Source organism: Tamandua tetradactyla, chromosome 2 (genome assembly GCF_023851605.1).
Source record: "Tamandua tetradactyla isolate mTamTet1 chromosome 2, mTamTet1.pri, whole genome shotgun sequence".
Classification (NCBI taxonomy): Eukaryota; Metazoa; Chordata; class Mammalia; order Pilosa; family Myrmecophagidae; genus Tamandua; species Tamandua tetradactyla.
Genome location: NC_135328.1, coordinates 57,130,590 through 57,153,646, shown reverse-complemented (window position 1 = coordinate 57,153,646; position 23,057 = coordinate 57,130,590). Strand labels below are relative to the sequence as shown.

At 52.2% G+C, this 23,057-nt stretch overlaps 1 protein-coding gene across 1 annotated transcript in view; it reads right to left on the bottom strand.

Annotated features, from left to right (window-relative positions):
* Nucleotides 1-78: 78 nt before the first annotated feature.
* The window catches only part of SHB (SH2 domain containing adaptor protein B), a 131,151-nt gene continuing 108,172 nt past the window's right edge, over nucleotides 79-23,057 (bottom strand). Inside the window, exon 6 of the mRNA XM_077147644.1 lies at nucleotides 79-973. Within this exon, the coding sequence (XP_077003759.1) occupies nucleotides 790-973 (184 nt within the window). The 3' untranslated portion in view covers nucleotides 79-789. The remainder of the gene's footprint in view (nucleotides 974-23,057) is intronic.

Genomic DNA, 23,057 nt, shown 5'->3' with positions numbered 1-23,057 from the left:
CTGTGCAACCCCCTGCCTCAGCCCTGTCCACCCCCACACCCTGTCAATACACACCCTGCTCTGAAAATAAAGTTGATAGGTCAGTAATTCCCCCACCCCCGAAGATACTCTATAATATATAAGAAAAAAAGGGATAAGAATGTATATTAAATGCCTATTTTATTTACACACCCTATTCATAAATAATTGTATCCTCTTTTGGACTGCACAATGATTCCTTGGAGATTTCCTATTGATTACATTGACTAAAAGTAGATTATGGGTTTACTCACATCTGTGTGTGACCATGTCCTCTGTGCGCACACTCACACAGACACTCCCTCACCCCCCAGAGGGGAGGCAGGACCCCTGGGGCCTCTTCTAACAATGTACTAGGCTCCTGGCTCTCAAAGCACCAGTGGGGCCCTGGTGGGAAATCCTGTACACAGGTGTGCTTTGTGACATCTGGAGAACAAAGAGATACAACCCAGGGAGCTCCTGCCCCTCGGAGCTGCTCAGCCTTTGTTCATCCTGGAAGGCATCTCTTTGGATTTGCAAACATTTTAATTCACAGAAACTCAAGGAGGTGGTGGGGGTGGGGGCTGAGTGGCAAGTCGGCTGTCTGTCTTTATCCAGGCCTCCTCCAGCCCCCAAAAGTGGCAACAGCATTCTAGAGACATGCAGTGGTGTGCTAGTACCATACACACAACATAAACTGGACACGGCCGGCCACAGGGGCTGGGGATGGTCAGCGGGGCCTCTGGCTCCTCCAAGTTGCTAGCTGGGTCACAGCAGGTGGGGCCAGCCTGCTCACAGGGTCCGCACAGCCACGGGGTATAGGAGGGACAAGTGCTCGGCCCCTTTGATGGGCAGCTTTCTGGTGGTGTAGTAGTGGATGACTTCCGGGACACTGTCGAACGGGGGGCTGTTCTGACCCAGAATGTATTTTTCTTTGGTTTTGGCCAGTTTCATGTGCATAAAACCCTGGTTGCTCCTGTGAACAAAACACAGAGGTTATTAAGATTTGCAAGATGCAGAGGCCAGTGCTGCTATGTTCCTGGGACCAGGGGACCGGGTGGAGGAGCAGGAAAGTGCTTTTGCAGAGCCTCTCAATTTTGCTTTGAGCAAGGCTGTGCCATATGCATCTCCCCTGGAGGACTATCCTTCCTCATTGGGCAGAGGGCAAATTCCTGCCAGTGTGCAGACTCCACTGCTGTGGCTGCCTGGACAGAGGGTGCCCTGGGTTTGAAGCTGCTGCCAGTCACCCCTTTCCATTCCAGGACCGAGTATAGGACCTCCTGAAACAGAGCTGTGCCCAAGGGCGCCATACAATCCAGCATCAGATCAGGAACTAGTACCACTCAGCTTCTGGGAGTTTCCTTGGGAAAACAAACCACCACCACAATGAAAAACCTTGGCTCCTCTTCCTATTATTGTGCAGACACCTGTTTAAGCCTTGCCTGGCAGGCACAAAGCATTTTCAGGTCCATAACACCCTCACAAGTGGGGGAGGACAGGGTCATTACCCCTATTTACAGATGAGGAAACAGAGTGGAAGGGATGGCAAGCTCTTCTCCCTAAATTGAGGCTGCCCCTTCCATAGTATGGAACTGTTGTCGAAAAGGAGCTACCCAGCCAAAGACTACATTTCCCAGCCTCCCTTGCTGCCAGTGGAATCAGATGACCATTTTTAGCCAATAGGACGTGGGTAGAGGGTGGACCTTTCTTCCCCCTCTCCCTGCTCAGTAAATTCAGCCCCATTCTCCTAGGCATGGCCAAAGGGTTCCCTCTGCCAGGAAGTCTTCCAGGACTCCTTTCCTTCTCTGACTGCGCCAAGGGCACTCATGCTTCTCTCAGCACCTGCCTTCCTCAATAGTAATTACCTGTCCATCTTCCCAGTTTCTCTGAGAGCTCCAGAGCAGGGCCTGGCCTCTGTACTCTCAATGTCCGACTTCAGGCCTGGCTGGACAAAGCCTACCCAAAGCATCTACTAAAAGAAGAGCTGTGGGTCCTTGGAGAGTAGAGCCACATGGAATCATCTACCCCTCCATCACCTGGCCTTTGCCAGGCCAGTCTTCTCTGCCCACCTGGCAACAAGCCTAGCTTTCTGCGACCCTATTAGTGCTATTACTGTGAGTTTGCTGCTGTGTCTGGGATGCCTTAGGAACACCACAGCCGTTGTGAGCCCGAGTTCCTCCTCCTATCACAGCTGCTCCCACAGGGTAACTGGTGGGGCTTATACACATTTCTTCCACTCAGGTCTGGGGTTCCCAAGCCTCCGAGCACCCGCTCTATTAATACACTAATTTGGGCTTCAGGACCATTTCCAGATGCTTAATGAAGTACAGGTACTGAGCAATACATCTGCTCATAATAATGTATTTAGAGATGTCAACCCCAGTTTAAAGGAAATTGTTCTGAGAGCAATTATGTTTCAAGAGAGAATAATTCCTGTTAAGAATTGAGATTTAAATCAAGATTTTTTAAGGCTCTAATTACAGAGCCGATGGCAAGTTCTGCTCCTCAGTGAAGGGTCATTTCATCGGAGAATTGCCTTGACACATCGAGAAGCAGGAGGCACACTTGCTTGGGCTGTTAGAAAGGAAACAGTGTGTATATTAAATGAAAAATGTAAAACCCCATTTGAGCGAAGGCTCATCTATCTATGTTGAAGAGATCACAAGGCTTTATCAGCTTGGAAGGGAAGTAACTGCTTAAACGAAGCAGTGAAATTGTGCAGCTAAGGAAACAGGAAGAGTTAAAAGCTTTGCGCTCAGCACTGCATGGAGAAGGGGTGTGCATGGGAAACGGTGGGAGCTGCAGGTGGGAGGGGAGCTCAGGCAGGCCAACATGTGACCTGGGCATGTCAGTCCACCCAGTGTGAGGCCAATGGGGAGATGTTTTGGGGTACTAGGCTCTGCGAACCTACCGTTCTGTGACTGGATGTATAGCGTGGAATGTAAAAGACAGGATCACAACAGCAACCTGGGAGCCAATGCTGAAAGCTGAACCCCTGCTGGCACTCTGGTGTGAAGCTTGGGGAAGGGGAGGGGGGAGCTGGTTTAATTTTTAAGGTGTCAAGGTAAGTAACTCATGGGTTAAGGTGACATTCTCACACTGGTTTCTTCCTTTAAAAACATCTGGCAAGGGAAGTGGCAGTGATGACAATCACTATGATGGAGATTAGGGGGAGCTGAAGCTCCTCTATCCCGGGATGTGGGTTTGGACAGCCACCAGGAATTTGGAAATGACACGCTGACATCTCCTTCTCGGCTGCAGACAGATGTGGGCAAGGTGGGACAGCTGCCGGGTGAGAGGAGCGCAGACACCTCCCCAAAATTCCTCCTGACGCTAGGCGTGCTATCTGTCCCTCTGGCACAGACATAAGCCCCCGACCAAGCTATGCCAAGCAGGCAGACAGGTCAAGAAGCTAGAGACAAGACAGACCTAGGACCAGAACTAAGACCTGGGAACCCCCAGCCCGTGGCCTGACCATTCACAGATAAGAGGGAGAGAGGCCCATGAGCTGGTCTTCATGGGAAGGCACCACCGCAGGGACAGCCCTTTCCCAAGGTCTGAGTGCCACACTGCCACTCTCTGGACCTCAGGCCATCCTTGGGCCTTGCTAGGCTTCTGACACTGGGCCCACAGTATCCTGGTGAGGTTGACTGGATGGCCTTTGAGGGTCCTCTCAGCCCTGACATCCTGGAATCCTGGTTTGGTACCTATAAGCACACTTTGCTCCCAACTCCTGAGGGCTTCCTGTAGGAAGGAGCCTGGGGCACCTGACCAGATCACCTTCAAGGCCAGTATTTCTAGGTGCTTCTTGTGAGCGAGTCTCTGAGCCAGGCACTGAGGGACTCTGTCAGGGGAAGTGACTGGCCTATGGTTATCCAGTGCTCAGCAGTGGTGTTGGATCCCCTGGTGGTGGGCCTGTCCCAGAGCTGGTGTTCCTAACCTCAGTGCTTTCCAGATGCGTGAAAGGGCCCCACTTCACCCTCAATCCCCCACGGCAGCCCAGGCGGGTGGTGGTGAGAGCCAGTGTGCCTGGAATAAGAGAACCCTTGGTTCTGAGTGTCCATCCTGCAGTTAGAATGGGGAGAGCCCAACTACCCCTAAAGTGTGGGAGAAGGATCAAAGGAGGAGGAGGAATATAACAGAGAAGATAGGATTGAACAAACGAGTGTGACTGCTGAATCATTATATTGATATTTCTTTTAGTCTCCAGAGTCTTGCAGCAGCTAGAAGCAAAAACATGAAATTGTGTAACTGTACCCCTACCAAACTCTGTAATCTGTTCTATAAGTAATTGTTGTGGTATGCTTTGAAATTTAGTGCTTTTTTGTATATGTTACTTTTCACACACACAAAAATAAAATAAATAAACAGCTGCCCGGGATGGCTTTAATGAGTCCTGATAACGAAGGCGTCCAGCAGAAGCAGGAGGGGAACTAAACTTTCCATGGAAAGCAGAGCGGTGCACTGGGTAACTTCTATCAAGCCTGCAAAAGGATGTTGTGGCTGCTCTATATGGACTTACGGACCCAGAAGCAGACTGGGGATCAGTTCCTTTAAGCCCCTGGGGGCACTATGGGAGAAACTGAGTTCAGAGGGAGGAGCAGCCAGGCCAAGAACACAGGCGAGGTGGCCAGTCTGAGTTCCCACAGCATCAGCAGCACCATCACACCCTCCTTAATGAGCAGCTTGGGGGTCAGCCCTGTCTCCTTTGAGGGGACATCCTGTTCTCCTGTGGGTGACCTGGCTAATGAGTGTCATGAGGCACGCTTGCAGATAGTCCATTATCATCACAAAAAGCACCTCCTCATCACCAGGATTATGAAATGTGCTGGTGCGCAGGCCCTAATAACAGGCCCCGCCTTGCCTCGCCTCATAATCACCGGCTTTACTAAAACATCACTCAGCCCCACAGCTGCCGGCCGCAGAGCGGGCACGGGGCCTCACCTCCCGCTTTTAGACCTAATTGCTCGATGCATATTTCATGAAGAATCCCGGGTAATAGTTATGTTAAATCGCTTCTTTTTATGATAAAATGACTTTAAAAAAATACTTGTGTATGATATTTATGCAGGAGAAGGTAAGGAAATTGCCCTTAGGGACTAGCATGCAGCACCCCATTAAGGGAATCCTTGCCGGAAGGTGGCTTCTGGTTCACCACAGCCTGAAAGCCGGTTAGGGAGATGCTCCCTTCAGCAAGATGCCCTTAGAAGGTTGCCCCTTGGCTCAAAAGCTCTCCACTGCCAAGACAGAATTAATGACACATGGCACTGAGGCTCAGGGGTGGGCCTTGTCCCACTGGACAAGGTGGAGTCAGGATTTGAACCTCTGTCTGTTTGGCCCCAAAACCTGCAGAAAAGGGGTTGTTCTGGGTGGCCTTTTGAGCCCTCCCGCAGTAAGCTGCACAGTGACAAGGTCGCAGTCGCCTGCGGCTGGCAGCTCAGGCCAGGACCCCACCCCCTGCAGTTGGCAATGCTGCCTCTTAAAGGAGCTGGCTTTGTGACCCAGAAGGCTTGTTTCCCACATCCGGCATCTTCTCCCTGACCTCCAGGAGGTGGGGTGTTTTGCTGGGTATGTATCTATAGAAACACGCTCCTCTCACCCCTGCGAGCAATGAGTGGCTGCTGTAGAAAGCCTGCAGGGCTCCTGGAGAGAAACAGCCAGACCCCAAGTGACTGGTATCTTCCAGGAAGGGGACTGGGACGGCAGCTCCTGAAGGATGAGTGGTGCACTTGTGTGCAGCCACCTTTGTCACTGCTGGACCCACGAGGAAGGGACAGGCCCAGGGTTTGGGGGCTCAGGAGAAATCCCTTGGAGCTCAGGTGCACCAGGAAATACCTTTACAAGGAAGAGATGTTGTAGCAGATCTGCGAGTCTCAGCTCTGGCAGCACTTTAGACTCTCCTGGGACACTTTAAAAAAACAAAAAGAAAAAAGCCTGGGCTGCAGCCCCATCCCAGACCGAACACCACTGGGTGAGGCCAGGTAGCTGTATCTTGCTCTTGCACCCTTTGAAAGCTCCCCAGGTGGTCCCTATGTGTTCAAAAAGCTGAGAACCATTATATGAGATCCCAAAGCACAGACATTGAATCTACTGCTTCATAGTACTCAAAAATAAAAAATGATAAAGGTTTTTGGTTCCAGATAAAACATTTTTTCCTCTGTGAGACAGTCCCTACCTGGGGTGAGCCACAGTGTAAGAATGCTGCCCCTTGGGCAGCTTCAGAATCAACAAAGCCCCCATGTGGAAACCCAGTGTCCAGGCTGAGGCAGGTACAGCAAGAGGGAGGAGTCCTGAGGCAGTGAGTGATTTCACCTCTACTCGGCCTGTGGTCCTGGTGTCAAGAGGGAACAAAAGTCATTCGTCTTCCACAATTTCTGACCCTCTCCTCAACACCAAGAAACATAAAGTGCCAACCATGCAGGCGTGAGGAGTCTGCCCTTGGATGGGAGGTGCAGAGGCAAGGCCTGGCTCCTCCCCACCCCAGGAGCTCCAAGCTGCCTCCCCAGGGGTTGGGGGGCAGAATTAAAGGTTGTTGGCAAGAACCCAGGAAACACACACACACAGAACTGCCCTTGGAGGGGCCCAACCCAGGGCAGTGGGGATTCCCCTCCAGGCTCTCTACAGCCTGGCCTCCTGGGAGGGTGGGTGCCGGGTGACTTTGAGAACCAGTGTCCCTAAATTAATCTTCTGGGAGTCCACACTGCTGGGGGCTTGAGGTAATTTCTTACAACAACCCCGAGAGATGCGTCTCCTTGGACCCAGTCTACAGATGAAGAAACAGAGGACTCGGGTGCCTTGCTAGGGCTGTGCACGGTTGAGGGCAGTGGTGAGATGGAGCACAAGACCCTGCCTCCAGAGCCCAGGGCGACTGGTGGCCACTGATGCAAACACTTGTGGTCAAATACACTGCAGAGAAAGAGAGACATCTGGGGCCCCTCTGAGGACACATTGAGCTGCTGACTGCACAGTGCTCTGCAGTGAAGGGAGGACCCTGAGGTTTTAGGGGAAAGAAGGGAATCCCAAACGCATGGAATGCCTTCACCTGGGACTGGGAAGCTGTCTGCAGGCACCCCCCCAAGTTGTGAGATACAACTCCACAGCAGTTTTTCACACCAACTGTTTAAACAGTTCAACTCTGTGGTCCTCCTATTACTCATCGAGAGCCCCAGCAGATCCTGCCCTCAGAGACAGGTGATGTCTTGTGTGGCCAGGAAGGCTTTAGATGCTCCCTCAGTCTGTGACTGGGCCAATCTGTGGCTTCACAAAGAAGCCAGGAGTGGTTGACAAGAGATGTAAGAAGCCCACAGCGCAAGTGAGAAAACCAAGGGCTGGACGGAGAAGCAACTTGCCAGGGTACCAGCACAAGGACGCCACGGTTCTCAGGGGCAGGGGACCAGGAGCCGAGATGTCCCAACTAGGACTGCGGGCTCGCCATCTGGGCAATGCATGGGTGGGCACTACGACCCCCTCCAGCTGAGTCAAAGGGCTTACAAAACCACAAGACCACCCTTGAAACACCTGCATCTCACCCAGAGCTTCCAAAATAGCCTTTACTGTGACAAGCCAAAGAACTTCATTTGTGACCAAATAATTAGGCTTTCAATAAGTACATCAGCAGCAAAAAGCCTTCCTGAGATGCAGACCTCCTCCAGGCGGAAGGAGAGCTGGCAGATTCTTCTCCTACTGAACACAGAGATGCATAAACTTGTTTTGTGCCACACAGAACAACAGATAGGTCCAAACAAAACCATTTTGGGCAATTTTCTCAGGAGAAAACTAACAAGTATCAAACAAAGTCTGTAATGACCAGAACTGACCGCAGGTGGAGTGAGCCTCCCTTCACTGGAGGTGTGTAAGTGGAGGGTAACGACACTTGATGAGGTCAGGCTGGGTGACTTTTGCAGTGCTTGCAGACTGGTGTTCCCATCAGCCTCAGGCTTGGCCATCTAGACATATAAACTGCAAAAGGAGGGTGAAGGCAGAGGTGGGGGACAGGGGAACTAACATTGGAAGTGCTGTCAGAGTTCCTGGAGAGGAAAGAGGGTCTCGGTGTTTTTACCTCTAACCAAGGACCTTTCTAGGAGCATGAAAGGAGCATATGTGTTTGGACAGGTGGGGCCACGGTGGTGGGTGGAATGAGATCAAACCCTGTAATGACGTTGAATGCCTAGGTTCAAATTCTGTCTATGCTGAATTGTTCGCTGGGCAAATGCTGTCTCCCCGGGTCTCAGTGACCCAGCTGAAAAGGGGAGAGATCCCTCCAGTGCTGAAGTTCTCTAGTTCTCAAGGTAGCGAGGGACTTCCCGAGTGAGTGGGGCCCATCCCAGTACCAGCCAGGAGAACAAGGACGGAGAAGGGCAGACCCAGCACTGGCCACACAGATTCCTGGCTTGGGGATGGCACCATGACCAAAGCAGGCTCCCCACTGCCCATTCTGGGGGTGGGCAGAATCCACTCAGGCCACAGGTGACCTTCTCCTGAGGGCAGGCCCCTCCCAGCCCACATTCTCCTTTGAGCAGTGGGGTACTTTTGGCCCCTCGGGGAGGATATGGAGACGTGGGTGCCACTTGTATCTAGCAGGTAGAGGCTAGGGATGCTACTAAACTTCCTACAAAGCACGAGCCAGCCCCCCACAACAAACAATCATCTGGCCCAAAATGTCAATAGTGCTGAGATCTGAGCTGCACGGCTTACTGGCCTCCTCTGCCTTGGAGTGTTCATCTATGGCATGACAGAAGAGCCTTCCCTTCCAGTGCCGACTTAGTCAAAGAGGACCTCCATGTGACACAAATCTCAGGTCATCCTCTCCTCATTCATGGGCTGAACACACAACATAAACGGCTTGGCTCCGAGGATCCAGGCTGTTCCCAAGGACCCCCCCACCCCCACCCCCTGCAGACGGGGGCGGGGCAGGAAATGCTGCATCTGCGGGAAGCTCCAGAATGCACAGGTGCTGGGCCAGGGAAGCCTTGGGGGCAAGCACCGGCCACCGAGGAGAGGACTTTTAGGGGGGATGACGGGCTCCACAGGCAAAAGGCAGCTGCAAACCCAGGGCCAACTCAGGTAAAGCTGGAAAGTGAGATGGAGGGGAGGGCTGCAGGATGGGACAGGCAGGACAGCTCTGCTGGAAACAGGGCAAGGAGCACTGCCTGGTGTGGGGTGGCAATTAACCCAGGACAGAGGGCCACCCGACTTGGGTGTGCCCCACACTGCTACTTCTGGGCTGGCCCCCTGTCTGGGCCTCAGTTTCCGCATCTGTGAAATGGAGCCTTCACCGCCCACCTACTGAGGCTGTCCTGAAGCCTGAACTGGGCGGTAGATGTACGTCTTGGCAGGGGCATGAAGTGCCACTAAAAGAGGCCTGGAGGGCTGCATAGAAAGCCTCACTCCTTGGCAGCCCTGTCTGATCAGCATGGAATGACACCAGGGACTGGGGTCAGATTTCAGTTTAAGATACACTTTTGTTTTTTAAATGAAGAGGAGCCAGGGGCCTTTTCTGAAAATGTAGGACTAAGGACTTGGGTTCTGGCAAGGACTTCACTTCCACCCGTTCCTCAGGTGCCTCCTCACAAACGGTGCCCACCTGGTGGGACCTGACCCCATCCTGCCTGGGTTGGGGCTCAGCCCAGCCTAGCCCACTGCATGTGAGCACGCTGGTGTCCCAGAAGCCAGAGACAATCAGGTGGCCCCTGGGGTACTGGACCCGTTCATCCAGCGGAGTAGCCCACCTGGCTGGGGGCAGGTGGCCAGGTTCTTGCTGCAGTGCCGCCAGTGGGTGGCCCGGGCTGGGTTCTGTCCTCCCTGGGATCAGTTTCCCCAACTATCAAGTGGTATTTCTTGACAGTCTTAAAAGCATGCTGTCAGGCATAGGGATCAATGTGAAAATAGAACAGGAATAATGAAGAGGTTTTCTGCTCAGTACAAAAAGGACTGGTCACAGATGGCCTGTGGCACTTAGTGCCCACTGTGGCGTCGCTGATTTCAATATTTCTGAGGGAGATGGAAGCCAACCAGAGACTTTGGCATCAGCTGGTCCCGACCCCTCCAACCCCATGTTACAGATGAGGACCCTGAAGCCCAGAGAGGGGCCAGAGGTTTGCTCCCACCCCCAGCCAATCAGGGGCTAGAATGTCCCCCCATGCACCAACAGACTGTATGCTCTGAGTAGGTAGCAATGGGGTCTGGAAGGAAGGGCAGGGGAAGTGCAGGTGGAGGAGGGAAGCAGCAACCCCCCTCGCCCCAGTCTCTCCTCCTCGGGATGGGCAGCATCTGTTCACTGGCCGAGTGACCCCGGGGACCAGTCCTCTCAGCCCAGCCTCCTGAGCTGCCTGGCTGAGCGAGCCATCAGTGCATACAGCAACGAAGAGACTCATGGCCCACAAAGCACCTGATCCAACTACAGACTTACTTACAAAAATAAAAAATACAGTAAGGGAAAATCCAGAGGGGACTTGGAAAACTGCAAGTTAAAACAGAGCTACCCGCTTGGCAGTCCCTGCATCTAACCTGAGGATGGTTTCCTTCTTCCTGGAAATTCAAAGGCATGTGATTGACAGCAAAGCACCCAGAAACACCCTGGTCCGGGGCCTTTTACAGTTTTTAAGAATGACAGCAGTTACCAGAGGAAAACCCCAACTGTCTTTGGGGATCTGGGATCCCAGGCTCCCCAAGCACCTATATCCGGTAAATAAGGAGTAGTTTAAGATGTTCGCTAACGGACATCAGGGACCTGGGTCCCAGACCTGGCTCCAGGCCTGGCTTGGGCCTCAGTGACCCCATCTACACCATAAAGGGACAAGTGATCATGCCCACTTCTAAATCTGAACTGAAAGCTTGGCACAGAGAGGATGCTCATGGCACTTGATGAATGAATGAATGTTCAGATACTAAAGAAAAGGACCCACCTTTGTTACAGACATCTCAGAGTCCCAGACTGAAGAAGTTTGCAAATTTCTCCAAGTGGCCCCATGACTCCATCAGAGTCCCAGGGACTTGTTAAGCCTGCAGCTACCTGGGTCTCTTTTGGAACCAGAATCTGTTTTTTACATGCTCTCCAAGAGGTTCTGGTGCACACTGAAGTTTGAGAACCAACATTTTTGTACCATGTAATGATGGAAACTACTTTATGATATTCACAATGGTCAGTGTCCAGCTTTTGTGGCTTTACCCCTCGTGTTGGGCAGCTGACTGCCCACCAAGTCAACCGCCTCCAACCTTAGACTGTTCTGTTTGTGGGCATGTTTCCTACATTCTGGGTGGAAATCTGACTCACCACAGCTTCCTGCTGGCAGCCCCGCTCTGAGCTCTTGCTGCTACAGGCCACAGCCACTCCCTCGGCCCTCGGAAAGTTCCTCGGCAACGAGAAGACAGAACATATGCCCTGAAGCCGCTCCTCTTCAGTTGTCCTCACTGGACAGTCTCTCCTGTCCTTTGCCGACCTGCTGCTCGGCCCCGGTGGTCACTATCACACAGTGGGGCCTGCAACTGCAGAGGGTCCCTAGCAGGTCTGCCCATATCTGCGTCTGCTGGCCCGCTGAACTTCTCAGCGTTTGGGACCTCCTGAGTCCACCTTCCTCTCAGTTCCCACAGGCAGGATCTTTTTTGACATGCAGATGTCATCTGGTGCAGCCAACACTCATCTCCTGACCAAAGCCAAAAGCAGCACTGGACCAACAACAATAAGAAGCAAAACCCCACCGGCTATGGCCATACTTCGAAGGTTTGGAAATGCAATTTTGAAAGGTCGTGGTCAGCCTTTAGTAATCTGGGCTCAGGAGGGCAAATCGGCTTCATATTGGGCATTTATTCTGGCAGCTTCTTGTCTTTTTACAAGGTGGAGAATTTTCTGAAAATTAAATCTCCAACTCTGCTCCCTAATGAAATTGATTTCTGCCCTGATCCACAACAAAGCTTTCATTTTATTATTTGGCTAGGGTTTGGCCACATTAATTATAGTTTTTTTTTTCAGCATGGCTGCAAGTAATTGAGTCCTAAAAAGTTACTCACTATCAGAACTGACTGCTTTTTAAAAATGAAAATCCCACAGAAATAAAACAGTCAACCCTAGCTTCTTCATAGACGATTTTTTGCTTAAGGTTAGAACAATTCAGGATAAGAAAGAGTATTTCTTTACCCTGAAAATTTAAACTCAAAATGGAATTATACTAATATCTGGCAGTATGAAATTAAAATGTAGACATACTCACATCACACTATCCCATGGGTCTGCTGCCTCAATGGTTTCACTGTCACTTGTGTCAGAACTCATATTCTGCCTCCAAGATTTTAATCAGTGCTAATGGCACAATTCTACCTGTCTCAGAGAATACTCTGCAGAAACTTGTTCAAACAAATTTCTAACACCAAGTACCAGGGACTGCAAAGAGCCCACCTGGCCGCAGGTAAATGCTTTTCTCCCTGGGATGTGGTATTTAGGCTCAGCAGGCACACACCTTGTCAGGCTGAAAGGACAGATGCACGGCACACTCTTTGACAAGTCAGGAGGTGGTGAGGCATAGTGGAGAGGGTGTAGGACAGGGAAGGCAGACTGCTGGTGTGCCCGCAGGAATACCCCTCTTCTCCCTGAGCCCTGACCCATAAGGGTGAAGGGGGTTCCTGAAGAGAGCTGAGCAGGGCAGGCCCCCAAGTTTACAAAGCATGAGCCGTCCATGACCCTCGGTGTGTCTCACAATGCTGTGAGGGAGCGGCTGCTATTATCCCCATCATACAGATGCAGAAACTGAGGCCACATGGTCAGCAAGAGGTTGAATTGTGATGTGAAGTGGGGATTCTGGCCCCAGTCAGTTCAGCCTCTTAGCTGTGACCCTGTATGGTATCTACTGATCACCCCCATTTAGAGACAGAATAATTGAGGCTCAGAAAAGAAGAAGGAAAAAAAAAAAAGCTAAGGGTAGAGTTTACATCAGAAGTCTTCTGACTCCACTGCCAAGAAATCTCCTACTCTGCTTCATTAAAAAAGAATCCCTATCATAAAGAAGATTCTTTTTGGAGTATAGAGAAAACACAGATAAGCAAAAAGAAGACAAAAATCAGCTGCCATTTCACCACCCGCAGGTTATTCATCACAATTTGGTGTAGTCCCTGCCCACATTTTTCTGTATACGTGTCTGTGTAGTTGCAGACCTGGGATGAGTGATGTAACCTGGCTGTATGATAAGCATGCCTCATTTGGAATGCTCTTGTGATTATTTTCTCCTGAATATAATCTCCAAATGCTTCCTGACTCCCTCCTTTGTGCCCGGACCTCCGGAGGTGGGAGACCAAAAAAACACACACCCAAAGAAATGTGTGGCCAGGAAACATACAGAGTAAGTGCCAAATTATTTCAGACCATGACCCAGGGTCAGGGCCAGCAGCCTCAGTAGTTGGAGGGCAGAGTTAGAAAGCAGGTTTCCTAAGTTTATGTACCCCAGTTCTAACCTGCACACTAAAATAGAGAGAAGGAACCTATCACTTCCAAGGGAAAAGCAAAAATGATGGTCACCCCAGAGAGGGGACAACAGAAAACTCTCAAGTTGGGATCACTGGGAAAGTGGACACTGAAGAGGCCTCCCCTCTAATCCCAAACCCAACTCTCCTCATACTCTGCTGAAAAATTATTTTCCCAGTTTACTCTTCTAAAAATCCTACTCATCCTTCAAGGCCCTGCTCAAATGCTGTCTCCTCCAGGAAGCCTTCTAGGATGTCCATGGTCAGACTCACTTTCTTCCTCTCTTGCTCATTCTCTGCCCCCCTCCCTCCATCACAGAACTCACCTTTGGAGTGACTTGTCTTGACTGTGAGCTTCAAGCCTGATTATCTCCCTCACCTCCCTGCCTGGCTGAAGCCCCCATGTGTGGCAGAACACAGCAGTGGTAGCTACACTGCTGACATGTTTGTAGGCCCTGCCCAGAGAGTGCAAACCGGGGATGTGGCAGGCCAAGCCCCAAGCTGCCTGGTACTGTGAGCGGTGAGTAGACTTTCAAGAGAAAGCCAGGGCAGGGTGGGGTGGGGTGGTGAACCCACAACTGTTCTAATTAAAGTATTTCTAATAAGCCAGCTTTGCCAAACCCAATTGTTTCTGATATTCCTCGTGGGTGAAGTAATTTTTAGGAAAGAAAGAAAAGCAAACAAGAAAGAAAGCATTATTAAAAATGGCAGAAAATACCTACAGCTGAAAGGAGGATGGAGCCTGTTCACTGGGGCCCAGGAAAGTGCCAATTTGGGGCATTCAGAGCCAGGCGGGAGTGGCCTCTCCATCCCAGCAGTGGGCAAGGCTGTGTGCGTGTGTGTCTTATGCAGTCACACCCAGAAAAACGGCATTTTAATAGCTTAGCATTTAAACAGTGGGAGCAAGGCAAGGGCTACAAAATCTGCCATCTGATTTTATAAATCTGCCTCAAATACAAGACAGTTTATAGAGAAAATAGGCGAAGAAAATATAATGCTCATAGTGGGTATGGGAGACAGAATATCTGCCAGTCATCCACTGCAGGCACTGGGAAGCGCCGTTTTCCTTCCAGTACCTCAGTTTCCCCATCTGAAAGCCAGGACCTTGACCCAGATGATTCATGCCCGTCCTTCCGGCTTTAACATGCCCGAATGTCTACATCAGTCAAACCCTGCGGCTTGGGATTTTCCTGTAGGAAGTGGTCATTCCACACCCTGCAAACATCTCTGGGTAGGGCCATCCCTATTTTCTCTGGGGCCTTGGGGTCGTTTACCCAGTGAGATAAGCAAAATAAGGCCTCACATCCCACTTTCCTTGGGTAAGCACAAAGCCTCTGCTAATACCCCCACCTGCGTTTGTACAGCCTCTCAGAGTTTACAAAGAACTTTCACTTCCATTGCATCCCAGAGCCTCAGGGCTGAGAGGGAGTGAGGCTCCGAGTACAGGAAGCAACTCTCTGGGGGACCCTAGTGGGCCATAGTGGAAGGTGGGTTCCAGCCATGACCTTGGCCCCGTCACATTCTCCTCCTCCGTGTGGATGAACCTTTGTGGACCACAGGAAGGAGGTCTGGGTTGGACACTGTGCCCACCCCATGCAGCACTCCAGTGCCCTTCTGCAAGCCCTCCACCTGCCTGTTCCCACATGGCTTTTGCAAAAATATTTTCAAATAAGTCATTTTAGTAAGACGTTAGAAATAGGATGGTAAAGAAAGGTTTTTCTCATTTGGTGAGACCACCCGGTGCCTCAAAGGGAAACTGTCCCAGGGCACAAGAGGTTTCCTGGCGACGGACGGGCAGGAGGAATGCCGGCCCTGGCGGCTGAGCCACCCAGGCAGATTTATGCAGGCTGATCTGAGATAATTAAAAACCAGCTGGCAATGTAATCAGGACGGCTCAGATGTGGAAGGGGACCAGGGAGCTCGTGGGGGAGCAAAGGGCAGTGCTGTGTGCAGGGCTTGGAAGGGAAGGAAGGTGGGCAGGTATGGAAACCCAAGCTCACTCACTGGAGGCTCTGGGGCATGGACGGACAGCGGGAGGCACCTCAGGCCTTGGACGGAAGGAGTGAGCCAGGGAGAGTGTGTCTTCCCAACTGCTCCAGGTCCACATTGCAGCTGGTGGCCCCAACCTTTGAAATGTGGAAGTGCTCCTTGACTGTGTACTCTTTCTCACCTCACCAATTCTATGTGCAGTGTTTCCTTTCTACTTCTACTGTCCTAGGCTTAATTGTCAAACCAGACCCCCTAAGCAGCCAGCCCTTGACTCCTGATCCATCTTCCACCCATCCATGGCCAGTCTGCGTCCTGCAACCCCCCAGCCCCCCACAGGAGATCAAGCCCCAAGACCTCCACGGGCAAAGGCCCTGCTGAGCCAGCCTCAGCCTCTCTCTCTGCCCCCAGATCCCCAGAGCCTTCAGCCCAGCATTTGGGTGGAAACAGAGCATCCAAGTTCAGCTAAAACAAGAGGCCAAGAGGGGCCAGGAAAAAAACAGGGGCCTGGGAGGCAGTAGGATCCTGCCTCTTCCCCTCCCTGGCTACATGGCATCAAGCAGTTTCTTGAACCTCCCTGAGCCTTGGTTTCCTTCTCTGTAAGGCAGGAGCACTGAGGAGTGTGTCCTCTTCACCAGGCTGCTTGGGGGCTGGACCCAGGGAAACTGGACGTCTACAATGGACACATACCCAAGGCCCCCAGAAGGTCTGGGACTCCACAGCTAGCTCAGGGCAGAACTAGGATTTGAACCTGGGTCTCCTCGGCCCAATCCCAGGGCTCTTTCCACACATCCCCGCCCCGACTCTTCCAGAAATCACCAGGGCGCCATGCACAGTGTCCAGAAGAGGTGCCATTTTAATGAGGAGGGCAGCACCCCTGAAAATGACAGCTGGGGCACATTGTCTCAGTAATTTTGAATAAAGGGAAATGCCATCTCATATTTGTCAGTGTTCACTTAACAGCTCACACTTTCATCCTGTGGGGCAGCTGCAGATATTAAAGTTCACTGTTCTCATTTAGTCCCCTGCAAAGAGTGTGTGAAGGCTTATCGTTTTGCCTACAGCAGTAGCTCCTAGTTGTGACATTTCCTTCAAATCTTTTAGAAGGAGAAACATGAAGCAGACTAAATGAGCAGAAAGTTCATTTTTCCTCTATTTGCCCTGAAAGGACATACTTCCAAGGACATAAAACTCTCCCTGTGGCAAGAAGACGACCTTGCCACCCATCTCAGGCAATTCAAATGCTGCCAGAAAGCAGGGTCTGGCTGGAAGTCAGAAGTAGGCAAGTCTCTTTCCCTTGCTGGACCTCAGTTTCTATGCTCGCACAGGGAATCGGACCAGGTGATCAGAATGGTCTCTTTCTGTTAAACCCCAAGATCCCAGAGCTGTTATCTCGGCTTCCCTGAGAGGTGATAACAAGGAAACCGGAGCACGTTCTGTAAAAAAGTGTATTTGACTCCTTTGTTCTGGAGATGTAGAGGGAAGACTGGAAAGGCAACATGATGGTGAGGAGAACAAAAGGGAATGCCTGTGGGGGAGAGTCACCATTCCTAGTCTGCTGATAAGGAATGAGGAGATTAAAGGGTAAGTGACTTATCCAACATCACACAGCCAGGAAGGGGGCAGCCTGGATTTGACTCTGAGTCTGTATGATTACGAAGTCTCAGTCACAGGAGTTGAGGATTTTCTCTAATTTTAGCTAGCAAAACCCATGAATTCCCAATGCTTTAAAGCATGTTAAAGAGAATGGATATGGTCATGCTCAGAGGCATCTAAACTGGATGCCCACACTACACAAGGCTCAGGCCTCCCCAGAGCTCTTTTCCCAGCAACGTGTGGCTCTCCAAGTCTATAAAGAAGATGGCAAGCCACCACCAATTAAGCACACACTGTAGGTCATTAATATAGCAACCCATTTTACAGATGAGGAAGTCAAGGCTCAGAGACAGTTCAGTTCCTTTGCCCAAGACCAACCCACTAGTAAGTGATGAGGTGGGTGTTCAGGGCCCAGGCCAGACTAATTCAGAGCCTATGTCTTCACTGCTACACAGAGCTGCCTCGATCCTGGGGGCATCGCAGTGGGGTACATAGGAAACTGCACAGGAAAGGAGAAGGCTTTCTCTCCTCCAGGCTGGCTGTTTACTCAGCATGGGCTCCTTACTCTGTCCTCCTCCCAACTGCTTTGATCCTTTTCATTATGCAAGGACCAAATCAGAACCCCCTCCCTGCCTAGGCAGAGCTGTCCATCCCACCCTGAGCCCTTGGCCAGCCTGTCCTCCATTTGGTCTGCCTACGCCCATCTGCCTGGCCCCCATCTCTTTCTGTTAATATTTCTCCCCCTCCAGCCCTTACAAGTACCTGGCTTCTCACAGAGGCACGGGGAGTCAGAGGATCCTGGAGCAGATGGATGGAGAACCGAGGCAGTAGGAGCTGTGACCCTGGGCTGCTCATGCTGTCCTTGAAGGCTTGCCCTTAAGAGGCTGCACCACCCCCTCAGGGGCAGGGCTAGGAAAATGGAAGCGGGTAACTGCCGTCCTGGCATTCTGGGGCTGGAGGTCATGCTCTCCAAGGGACCAATTGCAGCCACCACAGGCTGTTAAGCGTTTGGGGCCTCAGCTGCTGACCCAACAAGGAGATGCTCAGATGCAGAGGGAAAGGAAGTCTGTGCTCCCTGCTGATGGACTAACGGAGAGCAGCCTTCCCTCGTTCTCGCCTTCCCTGCCCTGCCCTGCAAACCTTTATTATTTCTTGCTCCTGGCTGTCAGCAGCACAAACTAAGATTAATCACTCTCCCAGCCTGCCCAGACCCAGACAGGCCCACTGTTTGAAAACTCTCTCCTTCACTATATAATCAATGAGGGCAGAGAAGAAAGAAAAACAACCCTAATTGAAATGAGTCCTCAGCAATGCAACCCATCAGCGCCTCCTAGCTCCTGCGACACCCACCCACCCACCCTCCACTGGAGCTCCAAGTAGTATTTGTTGGGTAAAGCCCGGGTGCCCAGCAGTCAACACACACCCTGCAGGCTCCCAGCAGGGTACACATGGGCTAAGCAATTAGAAGAGCAGGAGCATATTTTTGACAAACTGTCCTGCCCCCTCCTCCTCTACCTGGACAGCTTCCAGGACCTAGGGGAAAGGCTCCATAAGCTAATCGAGGAACTCTTACTATGGAAGCAAGCTCACAAATCAAGCCCCAAGCCCTCATTTTATAGATGCAAGCAGGCAAGACACTTGCCCTAGTTATCTAGTGCAGCTCAGGTATAGCAAGGCCTTGCTCCCAGGCCCTTTGACTCTCCCCAATACTCTATGCATGCTGTTGCTTCCATGGCAATTTCCAGAGCTCTGGGAAAGCTACAAGGGGCAGAGACTACCAGAAGCCAAAACACATGCCAGTGCTTATGAGTGGCTTACCTGCCAAGCATGTTACCTTTTACAACAGTCTTGAGATAGCAGCCTACATCTCTGTTTTCCAGGTGAAGCTTAGAGTGGTAGAGTGACCTGCCTAGCATTTCACAGCTGGTAAAAGGTAGAGTCAGGATACTAACTCAGCTTCCCTGACCTCAGAGACTGGTTTTTTCTCTACATCTAGAAAAAGGATGCCCTGGATCTCCCCTTGGGATGCCTGACCAAATGCTGCTGCCTCCTGACCTCTTGTAACAGGTCCCATCACCCTTGAGCTGTGCTAGCTCAAGTGGCATGTTTGTGGGCATGCAGGGGCTCGAGGGGGCAGAGAGCGACAGAAGCTGTATTGCCTCCTCAACAATATTCGTGGTGCACCCTCGCTTCCTGAGTGGTTCTAGAATACAGCTCTGAGAACATGACTGCACCCAGCTCGAAACCTACAGTGACTCACCATCGCACTCCGGAATAAAGTCCAAATAACCTAGCCTGGCCATTAAAGCGGCACCTCTCCATGGGTCAGATAAGTTGTTATTTGTGGTTCTCATCCAAGCTCTGCATTCCCTGCCTCTGTGCCCATTCCCTCTGCCTGGATGGCCCCCTGGCTTGGGCCTATGACTGCCAGCAGCAAACCCAAGCGTCTCTGAAGTCCTCTTTCCCTCATCTGCTCTAGATTCCTTTGTAAAGAGTCATTCACTGTCCAAAGTGCCTGAAGAACTCTTTTAATGAGATTTTTCAAGACTTTCCCTCCCTTTCCCCCACCCTCCTGCCATTCCAGAGACAGGAAGCTGTGTTAGAGTTTAATATATATTTCTGGCAGTTTCTGAAAGCTCAGCCCTTGAGGCTGGAGTGACTGTATGTCTAGGGGTAGTGCTCAATGCTGGTACCAGTGTGTGAGGGGAGCTGGGAGGGAGCTCCAGGACCACACTCTGGCAACCGGTGCAGTGCCAGCCTTGTGGTGAGAGCCTGGGAGTGGGGTGGGGGGTAGGGGGTAGGAGTGGAGGGATGTGCTCAAAAGTGATGAGGCAGGATCCTTTTCAGATGGCTTTGTAGACAATAGGCAACTCCACAGCATGATGGGGTGGCATGTGCAGGCGCTGCCAGGGATCGTGTGGGTCAGGGAGCCCTGGGGGACCTGGTCAGATGGGTGGCGGCATGGGCTAGTCCAGAGCCCCGTGTCTTGTTCCACGGTTGGGAGCAGTCACCATCGAAAATGTTAGTGTGGCCAACTGCCAACCGGGGAACCTCAGGCCAATCCTGAATCCCCTCTGGGTCTGTTACCCCATCACTAACACAAACGGACTGGACTAGACTGGGCTATGGCCCGGGACTGTGGATGACCTGAGTGAGTGTAAGGAGAGCTGGGGGCGGGGTGGGAAGTCATGGGCTGGGAGTCTGATGGCCACGGCTTCCCCTTCCCTAAGAAGATGAAGAGGAAGGGAACTTACCCTAGACATCCCAAAGTGCTCTCCTAGGGCACCCATGGGCCTTGTAAACTGTAAAGTGCAGTGGACAGCAGGGAGGGAAGGTTGGGTGGAGGCGGGGCCTAAACATATGGGGCTGAATGCAGCACGTGGGAAAGTGGACAGAATTCTGACTCCTCCAGCGGCCCTGACTGGGCAATTCCCAGTCTCTTTTTAAGCACAGCTTCTCCTGGCAGCTTCTCCCGAGCTCCACAGCAGGGACTGTCTGCCCTCTGCCAATCCTCGGTTCCTGGCCCTACCCTGAACACAATAAGGCACAGGCAGAACGGGGCACCCAGACCAGCACCTGAGACAGGGGTGTCCGATCAGTGTCTGGACTCCTTATACCCTTTCTCTACCCCAGGACACCCTCCCACCAAGACCTCTGAGTCCAGGCTCTTGTGAAAACGGCCAGAGGCGGACCAGGAGCATAGCTGGAATTCTGGTGCCAACTTGAGCCACTCACTCCTGACCACTGTGCATGGAAAGGCTGCTCCCCACACGCCCCCAGCCAGGAAGGCACAGCATGTTGGGGAGACCCTGCTCCTCAGGCAGTGGCTGGGGCTTGCCCCAGGCAGCCAGTCTCAGGGCTGATCCATTTGTGGTCAAGATGATTAATGTCACGGTATTGGGCCCCCAGGTGGCAGCCTGCCCGTCCTGTCACAGAATGGCCTAGCCCAGCCCCCCAGGCTTGGGAAAATTGAGTCAGTGGCATCACCCCTCTGGCCTGTAGGGGATGATCTAATGGTTCTGGACAAGGATGCAAACTAAACCCTCCTCTTAAGAGTCCGTGTGGCAGGAAACCAGTCATCCAAACCATAGTTCCTGATAATTCAATCTGCCAGGACAGGTGCAAGGAGACAAATCTGGGGTGCATGTGGGATGTTCTTATCTGGGTCCTGGCAACAGCACCTGTGCAGTCTCTTTGGGTCTCCCCCACCTCCCCCCAGACCTGGGAGGTGTGGCCAATCAACCAGAACTCTGTGAGGACAAAGAGTGGCTAAACCTATGAACAGGGGCAGCCTGGGGAATAAGGGAACCCCTCAACATCAGAGGTGGAAGTTATCTTAGCAGCCATCTAGTCCAAACCCTCACTGGGCAGACGCGGACACCGAGGCCCAGAGGGGGGAAGGCACTTCCCAAGGTGTCATGCTGAGCTATCAGTGGCAGGACAGATCAGAGGCCAGAACTCTGGACAAGAGGTCCTTTCTGTGACTCTTCCAGCTGGCTTCCAATCAACCTGCAGGGCTACCCAAATAATTGGGGACAGGGTAAGAACAGTACAAGCTAATGCTTGCATGCACTGGTGCGTCACCACCACCTCCAGTGCAGGGAGCAGCACACCAAGGCCCAGGAAGGTGCAGTGACCGGCCAAGGCCGCTGGCTGGCAGCCGAGGAGCCGGGCGTGAAGCCTGTCCCCTGCTCTCCCCACCGCACACAGCCGGCACTTCAGGACCTTGAACTACATAGCCCATTGGCACAAGACAGAATCAAGAATATCAGAAGGCCTGCTGTCCATCCTCGCGAGGGGCCGTTCTCCCTAGAGGACGGCACAAACCCGGGGTGAAAAGGGGCCGCCTAGGTCTCTAATGACAGGATCGCGTGGAGACCCATCTGTGGGGTCACATCAGGCCTGTTTAACTGAGAGCACTTTTCACAGAGGACGGAGAAGCACACCCTGCGGGACATCATACAACCACTTCTACAACTGGTTAGAGACTGCTAACCAGTTAAGAGATGCTCCCGAGTTAGTGTGCAGCCCTGACACAACCTGGGGCCTCGCCAGGCTACTCCCCTGCAGGCAGGGCTGGGTGGGAGTCACCCCGGAGCCCCAGCACCCAGTCAAACCTGCCCAGGGCAAGGGCTCGGCAACCCTCCAGCAAATGACTGGGGAGCCCGAGCAGCACGAACAGCAGGCTGGGCACTGGGTGCCTCATCCCCTCCTCCTCTGTGTAGTCCATCCTTCACAGAGGCCCCAGACGACAGGGATTCCAGGAGGAATGAGCTTCACCAAGGAGCTCAAAGAATGATGGGAGACCATGACAGTGTCCTTCTTTGCAGAAGCTGAGGAAAACAGGCTGATTCACGACAAGGCTGGTGACATCTGATGCCACCTGCTTCCTTCACCTGTCTCAGGCCAAAAGCAGGTGCCTCACTTTGATACGGGAAAGTGGCCATCAGAAAGCTTCTCTCTGGCACCTGGGTTTCAGCAAGGTTATCTCTGGGCAGTGAGGGGTGGCCACGCCACACAGAGTAGTGAGGAGTTGAGGACCCCATGGTCTCTTACGGCAGGCCCCTGTGTGTGCCTGTTCCCCCACCACCCTCTCCTCAATCCAATGACAGCACCTCTGGCTTTGCCCGTGTCCAGCACAGCCTCCCAACTGAGCTGTGGTTTAGCCACCACCACGACCGCCCACCTGATTCTTTGACCCATCGAGTCTGATGGGAGACAGTGAAGCACGCAGACACCAGCAGCCCTGGAACAGCACTATTTCCACCCTCTTGTCCTGAATGCCCTGCCAGCTGGTTAGGACCCCCTTTCTACCTTCCCTCCAGCGGTGATCCAGCCTCTGCTTGCACACTTTCCATGACGAGGGTCCCCCGAATTCTCAATCAGCCCGGACTGTTCAATGACGTTTCCTCTCCCTTAGCTGGAACCTCTCTGCCCAAAACTCCCCTGCTGTGGACTTCTGTTCCCTCTGTCCTGGACAACCCCTCAGAGATCTGGGCTTTCTGCACTGCCCCCTTTTCCAGGTTGAC